This window comes from Malaclemys terrapin, chromosome 1 (assembly GCF_027887155.1).
Source record: "Malaclemys terrapin pileata isolate rMalTer1 chromosome 1, rMalTer1.hap1, whole genome shotgun sequence".
NCBI classification, from domain to species: Eukaryota; Metazoa; Chordata; order Testudines; family Emydidae; genus Malaclemys; species Malaclemys terrapin.
The window spans coordinates 112,929,119-112,950,665 of NC_071505.1; the positions used below are offsets into that span (position 1 = coordinate 112,929,119).

General features: G+C 42.5%; 1 protein-coding gene across 5 annotated transcripts in view; it reads left to right on the forward strand.

Moving 5' to 3' along the window:
• Positions 1-21,547, forward strand: part of CALD1 (caldesmon 1) — a 115,746-nt gene that overhangs the window by 36,693 nt on the left and 57,506 nt on the right. Inside the window, exon 1 of one of the 5 annotated variants that reach the window (XM_054035974.1) lies at positions 13,061-13,283. The exons of the other annotated variants lie outside the window; for them this stretch is intronic. Within the exon in view, the coding sequence (XP_053891949.1) occupies positions 13,237-13,283 (47 nt within the window). The 5' untranslated portion in view covers positions 13,061-13,236. Of the gene's footprint in view, positions 1-13,060; positions 13,284-21,547 lie in introns of those variants that run through there. 5 annotated transcript variants of the gene reach the window in all.

Genomic DNA, 21,547 nt, shown 5'->3' on the forward strand with positions numbered 1-21,547 from the left:
CCATTCGTTTTCAGGCCGGAAGTTTCTGACAGATCATCCTGCTGAGGGATGAGTTAGGGTTTCCATGTCTGTTTCCAGGGCTTCTGTGGAGGCTGTAAAGGGCCAGGGTTCATGGATTTCTACTCCCAGAGATGTCCTGAGATCTCTGGGGAAAAGCTTTGGCTCTTGGGCCATCTGTGTGAACAGACTGCCCCATATGCCATTGCCACAGTACTGCAGCAGCTGCAATAAATAAGTCTGCAGCTGTGACTTTCACTCACTACGTGGGATTCCTACCCATCCCTTCTTGCTGCTTGCATATGTATGGTGTGACCATGTAACAAAGTGCTCTGATGTCATGTACAGGTACAAGGGAACAGAGTTAAGGATGGTATGGGAACCTGACTTCTGTGTAATTAAAATCTCACCTTAGCATAACATTTCAATGATGTAGATTTTCCCCCTTACTGAACAGAATATACCGGGATTCTGATTTTCATAGACGGATGTGTACAATTGCACCTGCGAGATTTGCACACAGTAGTACCATGACTATATGTGCAAATACTAAGATTTCAGGCAATCTCTGATTTGCATACACCCTCCTGATATCTGCATGTACAAGTTATACACACAATTCTGAGAGTGGCCCATCTTTGAAAAAAACTGTTCCTGTTCCTAATCATTCATTTTGTTAGCAGGCTAGCAAATGCCAATGTCCTGTTTTTTATGGCAGAGACTGAAGATTTTTCACAGCTTAAAATTGTTTATTGAAGTTTTCAAAAGCACTTAACTCCCATTTAAAAAAAAAACAAAAAACTTAGGCTTCTACGGGTAGGGCACTGGACTGGGACTCAGGACACCTGGGTTCAATTCCTGGCAGTGCCACTATTTTGGTGCATGACTTTGGGCAACTCACTTCCCATTCTGTGCATCAGTTTCTCCATGTGTAAAATGGGGATAATAATACTGGCCTCATTTGTAAAGCACGTTGAGATCTATGGAAGGCAAGTGTTATAAAAAAGATAGATATTTTAGGCACATTTGAAAGTTTACTCTGTCACGATTTTCCAAAGCATAATTTGAAAGAGGGAGGAGGAAAGAAGGAAGAGGGGCATGTACATGTGTGTTGTGGGTTGGAGATGAAACATAATGCTCTAGAGACATACAGCTGTCTTTTATTTATTTTATTCTGTTCAATAATTTATACTATTCCTGTCACCACCACATCTGGGCACATCACAGCTAGAAACAACAACAATTATCATTCAGGCCTTGACTGTGCCATTTAGGCTCAATCCATATTAAAGGGAGGCGTGGAGCCACACAACTTTAGGAAGAGTTTAAGGAGGCCTCCCACAGTCCCTAGGGACAGAGAAGCTAAAAACTCACTGCTGCATCCTTTGGTGGGGTCTATTTTACAGTCCTGCTCCTGCCAGAAAGCTCCTCTGGCTTCTGCATGCGCTGAGATGGAAGGGATGTACCTGTGGCCCTGTCTTCCTTCCCCATCCTCTTCAGGACACCATGGATCCCTGAGGGAGTAGGAATAGATCAACCCCAGCGCTATGCGGTGTGTGGAGCTGAGATTCTGCCTGATCTTTACATAGACCATGGAAGGTTGGGGAAAGTTCCTTGCACCCTCCCCTGCAACTGCCTGTTAGCAGAAAGCTTAACAAAGTTAGAATTCAGGAAATGCCTTCATGTGTAACCTTTGCCAGCTGTGGTTTCTGGTATTTTGATAGGTAGGTTCCTTACGTGGCCATCTTGATAAGAAAATGGCCTGAGCCAGACCCATTTCATCCAAGGATCATTGCCTTAATCTCTCATTTGGATTAAATGGAGAGGCTTTTTTTATATATATATATATAAAGCACTGTACTTATTACATTTTCTCCAATCTGAGATTCATTTAACCTCTTAGACCTTGCAATATGGAGCTGAGTCACCACTTGACATTTAAGGATGAAGCTATCTTCCCAATCTAAGTCTGATTTTCAACCTTCCCGAGCTTTCCCCCCTAAGAAATTAGCCCCCCTGAAATTACACCCACCACATCTCATCATTGGTTAAAATGTTCTGGGAAGTTTTTGGGGAATAAAAATGATAATAGTAGTGTTAAGCTTATGCTGTTCCAAAAGTGTTTCCCATTTTGATTTTTTTTCAATGATAAAAAAAATGTAATTATAAAAAAACAATCCCCAGGCCCTGGGACTGACATGACATTTTTTTTCCTTGAAAGCAAGAATGGAAGAAGAAACACACAGAATAATATTACTGGGTTACTTGGGAACTACAATTCCTCAGGGCTTTTTTCAGGAACAGTTTTTTTAGTGAGGGTGCTGAAAACCATTGAACAAAGCTGTGAACTTTGTATGTGATAAGAAGAACAGGAGTACTTGTGGTACCTTAGAGACTAACACATTTATTAGAGCATAAGCTTTCGTGGACTACAGCCCACTTCTTCGGATGCATAGCTTATGCTCTAATAAATGTGTTAGTCTCTAAGGTGCCACAAGTACTCCTGTTCTTTTTGCGGATACAGACTAACACGGCTGTTACTCTGAACTTTGTATGTGATGGAAACCATGTATTTCGCTGTTATTACTATTTCAAGCCAGGGGGCGCTGTTACACTCCCAGCACCTTTAATTCCAGCACTCCTGGGTTCTTTTTTAAAAATGTATGTTTTAAAAGGAGTGAATTAGAGGACTGAGGCCAAAGGTGGGCCTTTGAAGAAGGATTTCCCTTATGGCTAGTGTCTTATGGAAATTAATATGATGACATAGCTAAAGTTCTATAGGCATTTTTCTTAAACCCTGTAGAACTGAATAGAGAAAGTGATCCTTCTTATGGGTTTTTACGAGCGGCGCGGGGGTCTGCAGTGTTGGTATGGGACTGGGCAGGGAAAGTTGCTCACTTAGCACCTGATGCAAAACTCCCAGTGACTTTAATGGTGCAGACTCAGATTTCTAAGCAGCTGGAAATGCTGCATCCTCAGGTATGTAAGGGCAGTTGCTCTTCCTATGAGCAGGGGTAACTCATTTTCTGCCCCACTGATGCTCTGCGGTACCCAGGATCAGGAGCCTGTCCAGTCCATCCCACTCTCCATCCACACATTGCCTCTTACTTCTCCTTGGGTGTGAGGTCCACTGGGGGCAGGGAGTGAGGGAGCATGTTATGCATTGACTTCCCCAGGTGCAGTGCCTCTAGGCACACCAACTAAGCTCCATATAGCCTCTCTGTACCTGTCTGTGCTGTGCAAGGCAATGCAGGGTTGAAAGGAGAGCCCAATATACTTGTGTGAATCACGTCCATTCAAAATGCTAGACACAGGACTGCTAAACCCCCACCCAAAATCTATTTGTGTTTCATTACGTCGCTTTAACCTTGTGTACATTGCATGAGTATTGGTATCTTGGAGGTTTTAATTAACATATCAGAACTATGTATCTTGGCTTCCTTTCCCCCTTTTTAATACATTGAGGAATCCCAAAGATTCTTGATCAGTTTCATAGTTCTTAAAAGCTTTAGAGGCCTTCATTTAGATAGCTCTTATCATACAAGGTTTTTTAAAAAGGTTCAATATGAAAAAGAAACTAAATTTTATCACAGAACATCACATCAAAATGTTGATTGGGTAACATGTTGGCAAGCTATAACAGATCCATTCTAATAGTTCTCCATGTTTCCATTCTGTTTTTAGACATTAGCTTGCCATAAGAAGATTATTGAGTTTTCCACTATTAACCATATAGGGTTATAAGGTCCTTGCTCAGTTTTCTACTCAAGTTTTGGTCATTGCTGCAATAAAGATGAATGAATTTTAAAGCTGGTTGAAAAATGCAAACATATTTTTTGTGAAAAAGTTTGAAATTTCAAAGTTGTTTTGATTAGAAGTGTTTGAAAGGCCATTTTTCAGAGCATGCTTGTGATTTTGTTCCCAAAAATGCAATTAAAATGGTTTTGGAAATTTCCAAAATCTAGGTTATCAAAATGGTTATTGAACTTTATTTTTATTAAATGAAAAATGCCAATAACCATTTCAGTCACATTTTGGATAATATTTTCTCTAAAGGTTTTAAAAAGTATCAATAAAGCATGGTGTTTTTTCCAAAGCTGAAAAATTTAGACTATGTTGACAATTTTTGTGAACGTTTGCACATTAAAAACACACCTTAGTGATGAAAAAAGCTATTTATTTGGAAGAATTTCCACCACTTGTAATTAATTTGAACTCCAAGTTTCAAAGTTTAGCCAGCAACAAATGGTTCTGTGGCACCTTATAGACTAACAGATGTATTGGAGCATAAGCTTCTGTGGATGAATGCGCACTTCATCAGACGCAAAGCTTAGCAGACATCTACACAATACTAAAACTGACTCCTTAACACAGGCAGCTCCTGATTGGCTGGATCAAACTAAGTGGCTTTCAATTGCTCTAAGACTACTAGCAGAAAGAAAAAAAAGGACCTTATGTGGAGGTATAACAGTCCCCAAAGGGAGCTTCATTTACGGATGAACTTCTTCATTTTTGCCTTAATATTTAAGACACTTAAAAATGAAGGCAAAATAGGCCTCATAAAACAACAACACGATCATGTACAGTAATACAGATTGCCACCCGTTCTTCCAACTACCTTCCCTCTTCTTGCCCAGGATCCTGCCCACTGACACGTATGAATTTGAACTCCCTTGCAGTGGGAGAGCAAGAATCAATTCCTATATCCAGCATGCCTCAAATGATAAACCCCAAGGACTTCTTCCCGCCCAGTTGTTACTGAATCACAGTGGAATTCAGGTTCTACAGTGATGAAATCCGTACAAGTAACTGGATAGAGAAACCTAAACAAACAACAGAAGAGAGACAGAAATACCTACAATTACAAATTGTCTCTTTATAAATGGGCTAAAGTAACCTCCCAGATCACTATATCTGTGCATCATCTGAATGTCCATTATCATTTTAATTTTCCTCTTTGGTGACCCTGTGTGTGCATGACCTTAGGAAAAATGACTGCTTGTGAGGATGTTTCAGTGTAGATCACAGTGTTTAAATGCTACAGGGTATCAGCTGATTGCCTGTAGGGATCAGGAAGGATTTTTTCCTCTTGTATAGAGTTTTGCACAATTAGCCAGCTGCATTATGGTTTGGTTATTTTTTTTTTCTTTCTTTCTGTGAAACATCAGGCATAAGCCACTGCTGGAGGCAGGAACCCAGACTTGATGGAGTGCTGATCTGATCTGGTATGACAAATCCTGTGGAAGTGTTCAGCTATTACTTTAACCCTTTGTTGCCCATAATTAGGAAATCCCATTGGATAACAGCACTGTATTGGTGAGACTGGAAGCTTCTGTGCTGAGGCCTGTTGAGAGAACTCCAGAGAGAGCAAACAAGAGAGAAACTTTAAAAAATAAGAACTTTATTTATCTCCTCTTTTGAAGATCCCTGAAAGTTTAATTCTTTTAGTGCTGTTTAATTTTCCGTGGATTCCACCTGGAACCTGGAAGCATTTGGTGGGCTGGAAGGGTGAGGTTTAGGGGTTACTCGGAAACTTTGTGAGGTTCGAATGGGCTGGGCTGGGAGGGATGGAGGGCTTGTTAGACAGATCCAGGGATTGGTAAGTGAGTTCAAGAGTTAGGACAGAGATCAGGATGCTGGGGGAATTGCTGAGAGAAGCGAGGTGGTGGGGGGCAATGGGGACAGGTATATCCTCTCATATACAATGATCTACAATGGATTTGAGTGGAACTGAATGTAAAACTAACCCCTAATTTGCAAGGTATTTTTGCCTGGGTTTAGCAATCCAACTTCTGTCAAACTCAGTAAATGTCATTGATTCAACACCAGGCCCTAGTTAGAAAACATGGGATGGGGGAGGTAAATGTTGAACAGAACAGCTCCTCTTCGTTATCGTACGTTACTACAGGAAACGGACATACAACAAAAAACCTAAACCAAGCAAACAACTCCTCACCTCCCCACAACAGCAAACAAATAAGCAAAAGCCCCTCATGTATCGATCATTCTAACGAAAATCATCCCAGGCTGCTCTCTTGTGGAATGTTTTCCATTGGCTGCAGGCTTTTGAAGGAAAGAAAAGCGAAGAATCCTCTCCTGTCTTCAATTAAGGTTGTTAATGATTAACAGAGTGCTCCAGTATGTGTGGTGTGTTTTAATTAAATCAGAGGAGACATGATTTGGACAAGATTTTTGTTTCATTTTGAAAGTTATTAAATAAACTGACAGCGTTTGCTCATGCAAGTTCCTGGGAGCATCCGGTTAGATAGTAATCATGTGCAGCTAGTGAAATAATGCTCATTCCAAAATACCTAAGGATAATAATGGAATATTAAAAAAAGATCACTCCAGTCACTTTGGGACTGAGCCAATCATTAAGTGACACAGGATCGTGCCTGGAGGCTCCAAATTTGACATATATTTAAGCTGAGTGCAATAATATTATAAAGAACGGTCCAATCTGCATGTGTCTGCTCTAGATCTGGATTTTGAATATCCAAAGTTGTTCAGATCGGGTCTTTTTTGGGGGGAGAGGGATGGCTCATTATAAAGATTGGGGGGGGGGCAAATCCTCAGAGTTGTCAGAAATCCATTGACTTCACCAGAGCTATCGTAGTTTGTCGATGTCTGACAGTTTACGCCAGCTGAGGATTTTGGCCCTTGGGTCATTTGCAAAATATGGATCTGTCTCTAGGTTTGGATTTTGTCCACCCCAAAAAATTCAGGTTTATTAGGATTGGGGGTTTTGGTTCAAAATCATCTCTAAAATATATCATAGTATGAATTGTGCTTCTCATTCCAAATTTGGGTCTCTCTCTCTCTCTCTTTCTGTGTCACTGTTTAAATCTGTTGTTCCAGCTGTGAATCATTGTTTTAAAAAAAAAAGCAAACACAGCACTCAGAGTAAAACTTCAAACATAATGCTATCATGGTCATTTGTTCCCCTTCCCCCTCCATTAGACTTCCCCCCCTTGTTCCAAAGGGGGAGAAAAAGGACATCAAGAGGGGAAAAGCCCCCTCCCCCCCAAAAAAACAAGAACAGCAACCCAAGAACCAAACATTTTTTGGTTTTTGGATCATAGCATTTTTTTAAATAAAAGAAAATGGAAAATTCCATGAAAAATTTCAAATTAAGTAATTTTTTTCTCTTTGGAAATTTTTCATGGAAAATATATCGCATTTTTAGCCTCTCTAATTTTAGCTATTTTGTTCAGAACAGAAAACATTTGAGAGTTCACACACTCAGCTGGCTCCTGCAGCCAGGAAAACTGTCACCTACGTGATATATGTGCAAACCTAATATATTTTGCTTTGTGGGAACTCCACTAGAAAATAGACAGTTTTTCTACAAAAACAAACTCTTTTATTTACGCTGGAGCTGTCCCCATAGGCCTGTTTAATGTGTACTTAGACTGGAAAAACGATGAACATCCCAGTTATTGATGCCTACTATAGTATATCAAGGCTGCAATTTTTCTTGTCTCTTGTAAAATTTCTTCCATACTCTTTGTAAGGGGGATGAAGGTGGATTCTTTCAGGTGGAGGAGCCATGGAGGGGAGGGGGGCCCAATCAGCAATTCAACATGCTGTATGATTACTAACACACAATGGCAAAACACCTGGGATACTCATGCCAATGTTAATTTTGAACTCTTTGAAATGCATATTACTTTGGTCTTCATTCTGATTACATATAATTATTTGCACACTTCCCAGGAAGCCTCATCCATATGCATAAGGGCTAGGAACAATCTGGCCTCTTTAGTTTTGCTTGAGTTCAAACTCAGTAAGCACTTTAGGACTTGGGCCACTGACTCCAATGAGGATTTTACCTGAAAACACTGTGTAAAACTGATGAAGGGCTTCCTGGTTTTTATTTTGACAGTATCACTTTATTGGTGTGTAAATCAAACTCCTAGAGTTCACTAAGCTACAATGGTAACTCTCTGAGGGGAGAGAAGGGGGGAAAGACACACTGTATTTTCCATTTCAGATCAAATTACCAGAAGATAGCACCAGCCCAGATGTTACATGGATACCATTGCTGTAGTCCTAGTATTTTGGTTTTTTTTTATTTTGAAAAAAAAAAAAATGAAAAGATGAGATAAAAGACAAGAAAAGATTTAGTGGAAATAGTCTTATGAAATATTATGTTCTTTTATTTCTGGATTATGCATTGCTTCACAAGTAATGGATAGAGAACTCAAACATTGGCAAATATGTTTTTCTCATCAAACTTAGACTTACAGTGGAAGTTCTTGTCCATGCAAGAGACAGACTAGTATTAACTTCTCAGAAACTGAGGACAGATACCTAAGGTGAAATTCATCTTTGTTCAGAAAAAGACCCACTTATAGACAGTTCATGACTCCAGTCCCACATGAGCCCTGAAAATAGACCTTAAATGGTGAGTAGGCCTTGTATGGGACCTCATCACCTGGGTGAATTTTATCCCAAGGGGCTCCATTTTCAAAGGGGCCCATCCTAAACTCTAAATTTTCATGTTTGGTTTTGGGCAGGTGGTTCCATTTGTCCATTAAGTAATTAAACGTCTAACTACATGATATGTGTGTGCAAATTCTGTTTGGATGCACAAATTCTATTACTTGCACATGCAAATGTCTATGAATGCAAAACTGTGTGAGCAAAACTGAGGCCATATTCTAATATTTGGCCCGAGTCCATGGCATTCCATTTGCATGGCTGTGTGGTTTTTTTTATTGATTCATGTCACTGCACACATTAAAAATGCATATGTGGAGCACTGATGTTTACAATACTCCAAGGGGGTAAGGCTAAGAGTAACGGTAAGAAAAGGAAAATATGAGCTTGCTGTCAGAAGACGTTTCCCATCACTAAGGTCTATTAGATGGCAGAATAATTATCATGAGGAAGTTGTGGAAGCTCCATCACTTGAGATATTTTAAAAACTGGACTGAAATCACTGGAGAATATATATTTGGTAGGGGATCATTCTGCACAAGGTGAAGATGGACTAAATCAGTGGTTCTCAAAGCCGGCCCGCCGCTTGTTAAGGGAAAGCCCCTGGCGGGCCGGGCCAGTTTATTTACCTGCTGCGTCCGCAGGTTCGGCTGATCGCGGCTCCCACTGGCTGCGGTTCGCTGCTCCAGGCCAATGGGGGCTGTGGGAAGTGGTGGCCAGCATATCCCTCAGCCCGTGCCGCTTCCCGCAGCCCCCATTGGCCTGGAGTGGCGAACTGTGGCTAGTGGGAGCCGCCATTGGCCGAACCTGCAGATGCAGCAGGTAAAGAAACCGTCCCGGTTTGCCAGGGGCTTTCCCTGAACAAGCGGCAGACCGGCTTTAGGAGCCACTGGACTAAATGACCTAATATCGTTTCTGAGCTTAGTATCTGTGAATTAGTCAGTCAGAGACATTACATGTGGGTTACACAGGGGTGGCATAATATTCCAGGAATTGCTCACTGACACCCCAGGCTCCATAGGACCTTCCAGGAGGGTTGACTGAGACCTTTTTCCTTCTGAGGTAGATAAATTGAATTCCATGCAGTTAACTGTGTTGGGGTCTTTCGGCTGAGACCTTTAAAACCAAGCTCTTGCCGCTCTGTGAAGTCATGAAAGACATTATGGCATCTTTCATTTTCCTGGGGAGTGAATAGTTTAAAAATATTCTTCAAACAAGAAGCAGCTGTTAATGTCATTCCAGTGGATTTTAACAACAAACACATTTTTTTCCTGCAAAATGCCAGTAGCTTTTAAAGGGTTTTTACAAATCCACTCTTTTCTGAGCAGTGGCACACAGGAAGGAAGAAGGCGTAATTAGGTATTCAGTATCTCTGAAGCAAGTCAGCTGCATTTCTAAAAGCTATTCCCATTCCCGTCTCAAAGTTGCCTAATACTGGGAAAGGAATAAATATCAAGCTACTGAAACATTTAAAAAAAAAATCTAAAATGTCCGATTTCCAAGTAACAGAGCGAGGCTAACGGGCAGCTCGATGGCAGATGTAATCCAGTGTGGACACATTGAACTCCTCATACTCATTTACTGGGTTCTGAATTAACTGTAATCTCTCTGGGAAAAGACCTGGGTGACAGTCTGATCAGCTCATTGCAAACCTCTGCTTAACATGCAGGAAAGGTAAGAAACCAACCAAACAAAAATGTTAGGTTCTTCAAGTGGCCGCTGTCTTTTCCCACTCTTGGGATGCACCAACAGTGCAGCTTAGCTCGGTGGAACCTTCTACTACCAGTGCCCTTTGGGGTGCTCCTGGGCCCCCTCCTACCTCTCTCCTCACAGTTTCGAACGTTCAGAGGGTGGGACTGTGGGAGGGAGGGAGGGATGGTGCCTCAGTTTCTTCCAACCAGCCAGGAATCTCATTGGGTCATTTAACGGGGATCCTTTGGAACAGAGCATTCCTAGTAGCCTTCTTAGTTTAGTTAAGTTTGAGTTCATTCTTTTTCTTTGCCTTGTTTCTTGACTAAGGATCTTTGTGCTCTGGTCATTGGTTCAGATACGTCAGAACTGAAGACAAGGAAACCAGATGTGAAGAGGTGCACTTTTTGCCCTGCCATTTTCCCTGTTTCAGACGCACATACGTGTTGTTTGAGGGAAGGTCCTTTTCCTTCTCATTGCTTCATATACAGCACCTTCATCCTACAGCCAGAAAGGAGCACTGGAATCACCTCAAAGCTATGCTACTGAAGGAAGCATTAGTGGTGAAACTTTCCATCTCTGAAATGAAGGGCCCTGTAAATACTGGCAGAACAGCGCTGCAACCTGACCCACCTCTCCCAAAAAAGGGCTACATACCTTGCACTCTGAGAGAGCGTTAGCCATCCGTTAGACTGTTTGTCTCTTACCAAAAAAGAGTAAAGGCCAGGCAATGACATCCTAATGCTTTCCTCTGTAGGTTAAGCTCTGTATTGATACCTCTTCTGTTCCTCTTCCAGAAAAGCTTAGCGATCACTTAACTAGAGCGAAGGCTGTTTCCATGGCCTGTCTCAGACATATTCTCATATTAGAAATCTGTAGAGCTGCCACTCGGAGCTCGATGCATACTTTCACAAAATATTATTATTCCTTAGATCTGGCATCTGATCACATGCATAATTTGGTATAGCAATATTATAATATTTATTTAACTAGGCCTTCTCATCCCAGTGACTGAAGGGAGGAGCACCACTTGCCAAACTCCCAAGTGTGGGAATGTGTGGAGGCTGCTCAAAGATGAAATGAAGATTACTCACCTGTTACTAAAGTTCTTTGAGATGGACTCTGCACATTCACACTCACTGCCCATGATCCCCTCTTCCTTGGAGGCATTGGAAGGAATGGGAGTGGTTCGGATGCCATGTGCTTTTTTTTAGAGCCCCTTCACCTCCCCACTGTAGAAATGGAATTCAGTGGTTTGACCAGCCCTAATAATAAATTATATAGTACTTTTCAGCATGAAGGAATGCACACTGTGGCCCAAAATTTCAAGTGTCTGTACACTTTGCACACATGCAGTGCCCAGTGGAAGGATAAATGAATCAGAGTTTTGTGCACATAGACGTCAGCTTGTGCATGTGCATTGGGAACTGAGGGCCAGAACTTCAACTGGTGAAAACAGCTGTAGCTCCACTGAAGATGTCAGCTCCCTCAGTTTATACCAGCTGAGGATGTGGCCTTGAGTCTGCAAAAAAAATCAACCCTGTTGGTTATATTATAAGACTCACCCAACCATCTTTAAATCAGAATGCAACAGCTGTTCCGCACAGATAATACTACACAATTAAAACTGCAGAGGGAATTTTATGAAGGCAGAATATAATTACCTGGTTTGAAATTTGATCAGCATGCAAATTAGTACCACTACACTCGTGAAAAATGGGGTGGTATATTTTAATAACTGCAAGTAGTTAGAATGTTGATTTTGTGTCCCGTTTGAAAGACAGCACTTCCACTAGCATTATGCAGGGAGGAATGGTTCCGTGTATACTCAAAGGTCAGAGTGCCACCTACTGAATCAACCTCACTAATTCTTGAAGCACTATTGATTCTCCTGGGAGGCAACCCATCCAAGTATTAACCAGCCCCAGCCCTATAGTTTATGAGATTTGACAAGATCACAGCCTGGGGTAGAATGGCTGCAGGATCACACAGTAAGTTGTTTCAACATGTTCACAGGCTGTGTACTGTGTTAGCTTAGAAGGTTATGAGAACCAAGCATGTGAAATTATGGTAAATGATGGTGTCTCAATTTATGACTTTGTTTGCATGTATATTCCCTGTGTCATTCACTGGATAAAAGGGCAGAATGCTGAGGAGAGTCTGTTAGGTTAGATCCCACTGCAGTCACATGTTTACCTTGGTCATCACCAACTGAGAATGTGGTGGTCAAATCCTGACATCAGCAGGAACTGTGGCTACTCCACACCTCTCAATGTTTGTCCCAGAGAATATATAACTGCTTGGAAACGACCCTCTGGCCTTTTCAACTGTCCGATCCCCATTGATCCTTTAGGATTTAGACTGGACATGAATGTTTACACTTATGTATTTATACAATGATTTGTGATTAGCGGGGAGGCTAACATGGACCCTTGTTTTATATGCATATGTATATGTATATGCTATATGCATCCGAAGAAGTGGGCTGTAGTCCACGAAAGCTTATGCTCTAATAAATTTGTTAGTCTCTAAGGTGCCACAAGTACTTCTGTTCTCCTTGTTTTATAGTCAGTTACATGTATTCTCCTCTACACAAGCTCAGTCAGCTGGAATCAGGTGTTTGTTAATAAACACCTTTGCGCTGTATATCTAATTTCAACTCCTCAGTTATCAGCAAACCTGCGGAAACACTAGCATTCCTTGTGAAAACCCTAGGGAAGACTAGCATTTGTTTACCAGTTACCTTATTACACAGCAGCTGAGAAACCTGTAGGAATTTGTCACTGTAAGTATTAGCCCCAGACATCACAAAGGGGCTCTATTAGAGAGAATAAGGTAAAAAAAAATCTGAGCTCATATGATGATAGTGCAGAGGGACCCAGAGGATATAGGATAGATAACGAGCCTGGTAGTGGGCAAATTTAGACTGTTGTCATAGTGCAAAGGGGCTGACCAAATGGTTAGCCTGTTGGCTGGAAAGAGCATCCAACAAGCCTCACGTTCCTGAAAGGATAATGACATTTTTACTATCTCATTCCACACCCTGATCATCCGTCCATTAGTTCACTGAAGCTGGCAGCTGCTTGCACTGACTCATCCATTACAGACATGATCAGCAGATCATACTGCAGGCAGAACTTGTCAAGTCTCTCCAAGTGAGTAACCAATTTATTGTGATATTTGTGTGACTTTTAGCTCCTCGGTTTTATTTAGGAAATGTTTTGTGATTGCGATGGGAGAGGGAGAGCTAGAGACAGAATAGGTTGCAGCGTGTTCAGGACTTGGTTGAGTTTAGAGTAAACTTTGGATGTGTACAAAGTTTTATCTGTTCTTTCTGCTGGACAACACTTTGTTGTAAAAATATCCAGTTGGGCCCTTTCCTCGCCTTAATTGCATCTATACCTGTCTTTGATCTCAAATGTAGAACTTAAATCGCTTTGCTTGGAGGCAGTAGACAACAGAATATTTCTCCAAACAGGTTATTGATTAAAGTTCTGTGGCTAATGAGAAGTTTGCAGAAGTCACAGTTTATGTGAAAGCTGATCATTGCCTAATTCTCTGAGTAAATAACAGAGCCTTATGGCACAATCTGTCCCGAAGGTGGGAGGTGTGGGAGGGGAGAGAGTGAAGAAAATCAATTAGATGATATGCTAGTGCCAAAGAAATTGTCCAAATAACATTTCCCAAGATTTTGTTTGTCCTTTATTTTGCCTTCTCTTAGTTAAATCATAAGGGGCCAGCAATGGGTCTCTACTTATGTTTGGGAAGTGCTGTGAATTAGTGCTATATAATGCTTTGTTTGTAACAATATGAGCCAAGGTTTTCAAAAGTGAACAGTGGCTTTGGAGGCCTCATTTTTTGAAGTGCCCAACACCGTAATTGTCGGAGGGTGGTTGGTTGGTACCTTTTGGAAATCAAGCCCTTTTAAGATGCATCAAATCAGGCATGCATTTGATACATTTGTTCCAGCATAGCAATAAGCCAGATCCTGTGGGTTGAACATGGCCGCTTTGTGCTGCCTCCTCGATAGAATCTTTCCACAGAACCAGCCTGCCCTGCTGTGTAAGGATCACCCCATCAATGGCATAGAGCCAGTACAGAAGCCTCCCTCCCGACAGTGTAAGAGAAGTGGGTGGGCTGCACCTATGCTGCATTTTTGGCACCATTAGGAGCCCATGTAAATTTGAGCAAACCCGGGGTATTGTTATGTACTGTGGGGAACTAGCCATGCATACAGGGACCCTGCATTGGAGAATGCAGAGGTGAGCTTAGCACTACCTTTGCACCCCTCCCCTGACCTACAGAGTGTGCAGTTCAGATAGACACCAGTATATAGATTTTCCTGCCCCTGGGGAAAAAAATCAGCAACATTATGCCTTATCCGTCACTGGCCATGGTAAGGCCCGTTTAAACTGCCAGAGCATTATATTGGGAGGTTAGTACCAACGAATATTGGCCCACAGAGATTAACACTGATCATGAGAATGGGGAGACTGCAAGTGAATGTTGTGAACTGCCTGTGTGTTTGATTCTTCTCTCACCCACTCTGGTGTAAATCTGAAATAACTCCATTTATGTCTGTAACCCCTCTGCCCGTCAGAGTTGGCAGCAACAAGGGCCGGGGTCAGTATCTAGGGGTTCCGTTTCAATAACACAACGCAAAACCGGCTCGAGCCCCCACCCAGTGACCTGGGACAATTACATACCATCCCCCTGGGCGCCTCTAAGAGGCAATACTTCCCCTCTCACAAGCACGGAGTCTGAGTGTAGCAAAAGCCTTTTAATAAAGGAGGGAAGCAATGCAGCATTATGTTGGGGAAACACCACAAACAGGATTCGTAACACCAACCATGAGCAAAAGACCCACACCCAAGTAAGTTTGGCAGTGTCCTTTTCCCCTCAGGGTCTTAAGTCCAGCAACCCAATAGTCACTCCACCCACAGTTTCTGTCCTTGGTCAGTGCAGCCCCCTCAGAGTCCAGAAGTTCATCTCCAGAGTTTACCTCCCAGCCTGGGTGGAAGTGGAGGAGGGTATGGGGGGCATCTTACATGCTCCGCTGCTCGGGTCGACAGCCGAGTGCCACTCCTCTCCATGGGGTTCTGCTGCAATCTTCACCGCCAGCTGCGTCTCGCCGCCAGCCGCCCTGCTATCCGCTCCACTCACCACGCCTCTCTGCTCCTATCTGCCAGCTGCCCTGCTATCTGCTCCGATCTCCATCAGCCGCCCTGCTATCTGCTCCACTCCCCGCTAGCCATCCTGCTGTCCACTCACCAACTTTTCTTCAGCCCCCCCACACACACTTAATACAGCTCTCAGTGATTTTAGCTGGTAGTAGGGGGAGCCTCAGTGCTGGTGCACCACTAGCCCAAAGTATGTCTAATGGTTAGACCTAGGTATCAGTAATTTCAGCTCTGCAGCATGTAACAAGACTCCTATAGAGCCAAAATTAGCTCTGTTATTACACACTGGAGAGAGGAGGGGGTCAAAGTAGTGTTTGGGGCCCACACTACCAGGTACATATACCCATCCCCCCATTTCTCAATTCACTGGGCTTTGGAACCCATGTCCCTTGCCTAACGAGTGCTGCTTAGTTGAGGGGAGTCCCTCCATCATAAAATGCCAAGTATAGTTCTACGGTCCTTGATTCACATAACCAGGATAACAACCCTTTATTACTTCTGCCCCAATAACAAAAAGACTGGGGATCCCACAGCAGCCAAAGTGACCATTTGGGCAGGCAGTCCCACATGCTAGGCAGGGTGGGTGTGTCCATGCAAACAAAATCAGCCCCTGAAGTCCTTTTCCACAGCTCACCACCAGATGTCAGGGTAGAGCTCATTCTGACTCTGATTACATGTCAATGGAATTATGCCTATATGAAATGTGTGTGTAAGGACAATCAATCCCTCTGTGTTTAGTGTATAGTTTATTGTGTTATTGGTTGCCCACACTTTGAGATTTAGGTATTCTTTTCCAAGTTTCTATATCAGTACAGATATAGATTGACAACCAGAAGCAGTTTTCCTCACAAGCAGTGGCATTTTGTTTTAGTGAACTAAAAATTGTGGCCATCATTTTATGGTGATTGTTTTGTCCACAAAGCATCTTCATGACCTCAAGCTAACAGTGAGGAAGACATTTTTACCCTTACCCACAAAGTATCAGTCTACTCCAAAGCACTGTTTTGTGTCTTCATTTTGAAATTCCGCCCCTTCTAAGGCAGAGAGTCAATATAGTCACTCCAGGTCCTCATACTTTGCCAATACATCTCAGTATACTTGGGGAAAAAAGGAATATGAAATTTTTTATAACTTTGCCCAGTAAGGCTCTTCAAGGGGGGCAAGGGAAGCTTTGCCTTCTCTGTTTTGAATCAGATACAGTATGATCTTTTGCTTCTTGCAAATTCACTCTGATGGTGTCTTTACATATCAGTTTCACTACCTCCTTTAAGATGTCACCAACCTGCACAGCACACTTGTAATACTCAGAAAAATAGATATGCTAAAATATATTCTTGATATCATATTTATTTTGTTGTTTCTAAGTAAACTGGATATAATCCTTTTAGCATTCAGCACGCTGAAAATATAAAGTAGAATCTTTCATCAGAGCCAATGATGACTTGAAAATATGGAAACCTGGGTAGAAACTTCTTAGTAGGTTCTTAGGGTTGAATCCAACTCCACTGAAGTCAATGATAATCCTTCCACTGATATCACTGAAGGTTGGACCGGGCCTTTAGATTATTAATTCCTCTGCATAGGACCTATGCTGTCTGCCAACAGGTCACGGATTTAGCAAATTTGATTTTTGCATTTGATACATGTTCACCAGATGATTTCTAAGAACAAATTTCAGCCCAGGGATTGTTCATGAGCATTTGTTATTTGGAATTCACTCTTCAACATTTGGAATCAATCATTTAAATGATGAGATATCATTTCTGTTCCATACTGAATGATCATGCGAAGAGTAAGAGCCGTGCTAGTAGAATAAGAGAGTCTTCAGGGAGCAGTTGAGATGCTGGAGATTGCCATAATGCTGTCTTTACTGCTTCACCCAGGCAATGGTGACAGCAGTAACACGGTCTACATCACCTGATAAGTAGCATAATCTGAAATCCTGGGTGTAGGATCACTGCTGCTGCTCATACTGATCAGTTTTATTAATTCATTCATTTTAAATCACTCACTTCTTACTCTCTAGGCTCTCCCTACTTCCCCTCATTCTCACTACCATGCCCACAAAGACAATGGCCTGAATTCTCATTGGACTTGAGGCCCTTCTACATCACTTTGGCAGTGTAAAGTGGGCTTACTGTAACTGAGACTACGTCTACGCTGCAAGCTAGGGATGAGAATCCCCTGCTTGGGTACACATACCTGCCCTAGCTGTCGTTGAGCTAGCGCTAGTAGAAGTAGCAGCATAGCCACGATAAAACTGGTAGCAGCTGCAGAGGCACAGCTGAGGCGTGTGGAGAACATTACGCACCAGAAGCTCGATGAGTGTTAGCGCAAGTATGGGTACATGAGCAGGGAAATCACCCCCAACTTGTAGTGTAGATGCAGCCTGAGAATCAAGCCCAATATATAAGATGGCCAGATGAGCACTGTTGACACAAATATGCTTGTTTGCACATGGCCAGTGTTTATTTTTACTTCCACATGTTGCAGAAACCACAATAGCAATTCAGGTTCCCACAAATCATGAGGAGTCTAGGGCCTTAGGGTTTTAGCTCAACAGGTCAACAAGGACAGTGACTAAGGACTTGCCCCATCCAAGATTTTGTAGCTGGGTTTAGAAACTTTCGAGTTTAATGGGGTCAGAGAGATTTACTGGAAGATCTGAAGTATTTTTTGGGTCAGATCACCAACTCCTATGGGAAGACTTGAGAGAGGAGGACAAAGAGGAAAATTCTGCAAGGTTCAGCTCCCAAAGGTTTCCCTGGCTTATTCCATCAGAGGAGGTCTGCTCCACCACACAATAATCAGGGGGTTGAGTGGCCAGAAGATGAAACTTCCCTGAAATCTGTATGGATCTGGGGGATCTGCTAGAGACTGGAACTTGTATACAGAGGTCCTGTGCTTCTACATTCGCTCCAGATCTTCATGGTTGTCCTTCATGGGAGGTGGATTGCCAGGATTACAGCCTCTGTCTGTATTAACTGTCTAGAATACAGCCTATGTTTGTATTAACTTTTGAGGTGATTTTTCACTGGTTGCATTAGGAATGATGTTCATTGTGAACCTGCCTGCCATATTTCAGTTCCCATCCTTTCTCAACACACAGGTATAGAGTTGAAACTCTTTTTTGACAGAAAATTTGGGTTTCAAAAAAACAAAATTTTTCATGAAAAGTGTCTGTTTTCCTTGGAAAACGTCAACTTTTAATTAAAAATCAAACACCCGAAAACGGAAACATTTTTATTTGGCAATGCTGCCTTGGTGCCTCATGGGAAATGTAGTTCAGGTGCACATGCCTGCCTTCCCCTCTATGAGACAGGTTTAGATTTTTTACCAATCTAAATAGTCCATGGACACCCGCTTTCCCCCTGCCCTGTTGTGACTAGCTCTACACAGATCCAGTCCGTGGCGCCTGTGGCAGTATAGGTGATAGTGTCATGAAGACAGCTGAGCCACCTTTTCCCCCTCTCTTCCATATGGACAGGGGCAGATCAGGGCTTGAATCATGTGTGGGATGGTGTGGCCTTGTTGCAGCAAGGGTTCATGTTCCCTCATTTCTATGTTATCAAGCAGCAGCCTACAGGGTATTGGCTTCACTTATCTTGGGATCAGTAATGACCTTTATATGTACGTTTGCCAATATAATGCCCATATACATGCAAATAGTAAGAAGGCCAAACATTGCTGTGTCAGTAAATAAGCATCCACTCCCTTTACTATGCGTTACTAATGGTGGTATCATGCTTCGGGGTGCCCACAGAGTAGCAAGGGGTTTCAGCTAAAATGATCAACAGAGAAAGAATTCAGTAGGATTCAGAATTCAGACCCCATTGAGAGGAATGGGGCGGTTTCCCTTCCTCACAAATGTGCAAAAATAGTTTGGTTTTATTCCATGGGCTACATTCTCCATCCTGTAGTGAAGAGAGGGGGTATGGAGAGGTAGCTGAGGCTCCATGATCCTGGTCAGAACTTCCAAGGAACCCCTCTAACTTACACTGGTGGCACAAGGTCCTTCAAGTGACCTTACACCGGTGAAGGATTGGGCATAGCAAAACGCTGTTCTGCCATGACCCTCCCTACCCCCTGCTTATCCCTGCCCAGCCCGGCAAGCTTCCAACTCCCCCTACCCTAATGCACAAGAGGCAGCTGTGCCCGGTGCACCAGTAGAAGCTCCTCTATTCAAGGGGACTTCTCTGCTGACCATTTCTGGCCAGTTTACCTCTCCTTCGTTCCATTTGAATGGCACTTAATGGACTAGAGAATCCAAATCTATATGTTTAAAAAACAAACAAAAATAACTCTCCTCTCCAGGGCTAATAACAGCAGCTTTTGCATATTAAAACTTCAGTTTAAATACCTGTTACTTTTCATTCCTTTTTGCGTTTAATTTCCTTTGCACCGTGAATTGGTTTTCCTTGCTTTTCTGCTTTGTTTTACTATCTGGTTCTCTTTTTCACTAACATTTCTGTATCTGTTTTCTTTGGGATTCCAACACAGGAGCCTCTTGAAAGCGAACATTGATATTTCTTTTTCATGTATATGATTTTATTTTTTAATGGCTCTGACCCTGAAAACTCTAATCCTATTTACTTAATTAAGATTAGTTGTGGTTATAAGTGTTTGCAGGATCAGGGCCATATATAAAAGATTTAATAAATTCTTCATTCATCCAACCCATTGGTTTCATTTTACAAAAGCTGTGATAAAATGTGGAGCCCAAACTAAGTTGATGCTGTCCCTTTAATTTAAGACTCAGCCTTTTTTTCTCCGCCGTTGTTTAATTTTTTTTAGTTGCTTTTTTTTGTGTGTGTGCTGATGTGCAGTACATATTGCTAAAGCAACTATTAGGGCCAGAGCTTTACTGCATGGATAGTGTCCTAATAAGGGAAGAAAAACAGCCCTTATTGATGAGGTAAGAGAAATCAGGCAGTGGATAATTTTTTTGCTGATTGAGAAGGATAAGGTGTGGTTTGGCAGGTACTACATTGGTTTGGCTAGTTGCTGACACAGTTTGTCTCTTTTACAGTTCAAATCCCTTGCAAAGCAGACAGTCAGGAAGAACTTTTTTCTTCTTTTTCTTCTTCTTCTCAAAAACCCTTAGCGCGGCCATAAAATCTCAATGTGGCACAGCCTGAATGTGGTAATGAGAGTTTAGTACAAATCTAACAGTGGTGTATTATAGTCACTTCTGAAGAAAATCTAGCTCAACGGACATGTTTAAACATAATTTTCCATGTGTCTCATTATATAATCTAATGCATCTAAAGTAATTTTCCAAGCTGTCAAATATCAGAATATTCATGCTCTAGTCAGAGAAATTACAGCCCAATTTTCTCCATTCCCAAATCTCTCTCATCTGATGGGAAGTCCATACTTCAGACTGCAGCCACTCTAGTCAGTACTCCAGATTGTGCAGCTGTTGTTTTGGGATTTTTTTCCCCCCAAATGCTTTGAAATGTCACATTAATTAAGTTCAGCATTTTCAATAACAAGTTAAGTATATAGGTCCAGATTCTGTACTCGTCCCAGTATAAATCTGAAGTAAGTGGCGTTACTGTTGTTTAAATAGAAACTGAAGGCAGAATCTGGTTTCTACTGTCTTTTCTTTTTCTGTCTCCATTTGTTGCTTGCTGACTGAAATACTGAGCCAAGTCTTTGGCCCCTCTTAAGTCCATTTTGTATTGCTCCAGCAGCACAAAGGGAGCTTAAAGTTGTTTTAAGGCAGCTGTTGAAGATTTCTCTCGTGAAGTAAATCCTGATTTGGCTTAGTCCTGTTGGGTTCTGGGAAGAGGGCGGGCACAAGCCCACCCACAGGTAAAGGCTCCTGTCCCAGCCTAAGGGGATGAGCCACTGAGCCCAGGACTCAAATAAGTACAGGGGACAACAAAAGAGAAAACAAGGACAGGTGTGAAGGTCAAAGCGTCAAAAGTAGAGAACCAGAAGGGGCAGGGACGGCTCTATGTTTTTTTGCCGCCCCAAGCACGGCAGTCAGGCAGCCTTTGGCGGCATGCCTGCAGGCGGTCCGCGGTCACGCGGATTCAGCGGCATTTCTGCGGGTGATCTGCTGGTCCCACGGCTTTGGCGTACCCGCCGCCGAATTGCCGCCGAAACCGCAGGACCGGCAGACCTCCCGCAGGCATGCCGCCGAAGGCCACCTGACTGCCACCCTCACAGCGACCGGCAGGCCGCCCCCTGCATGCGCTTGCTGCGCTGGTGCCTGGAGCTGCCCCTGAGAA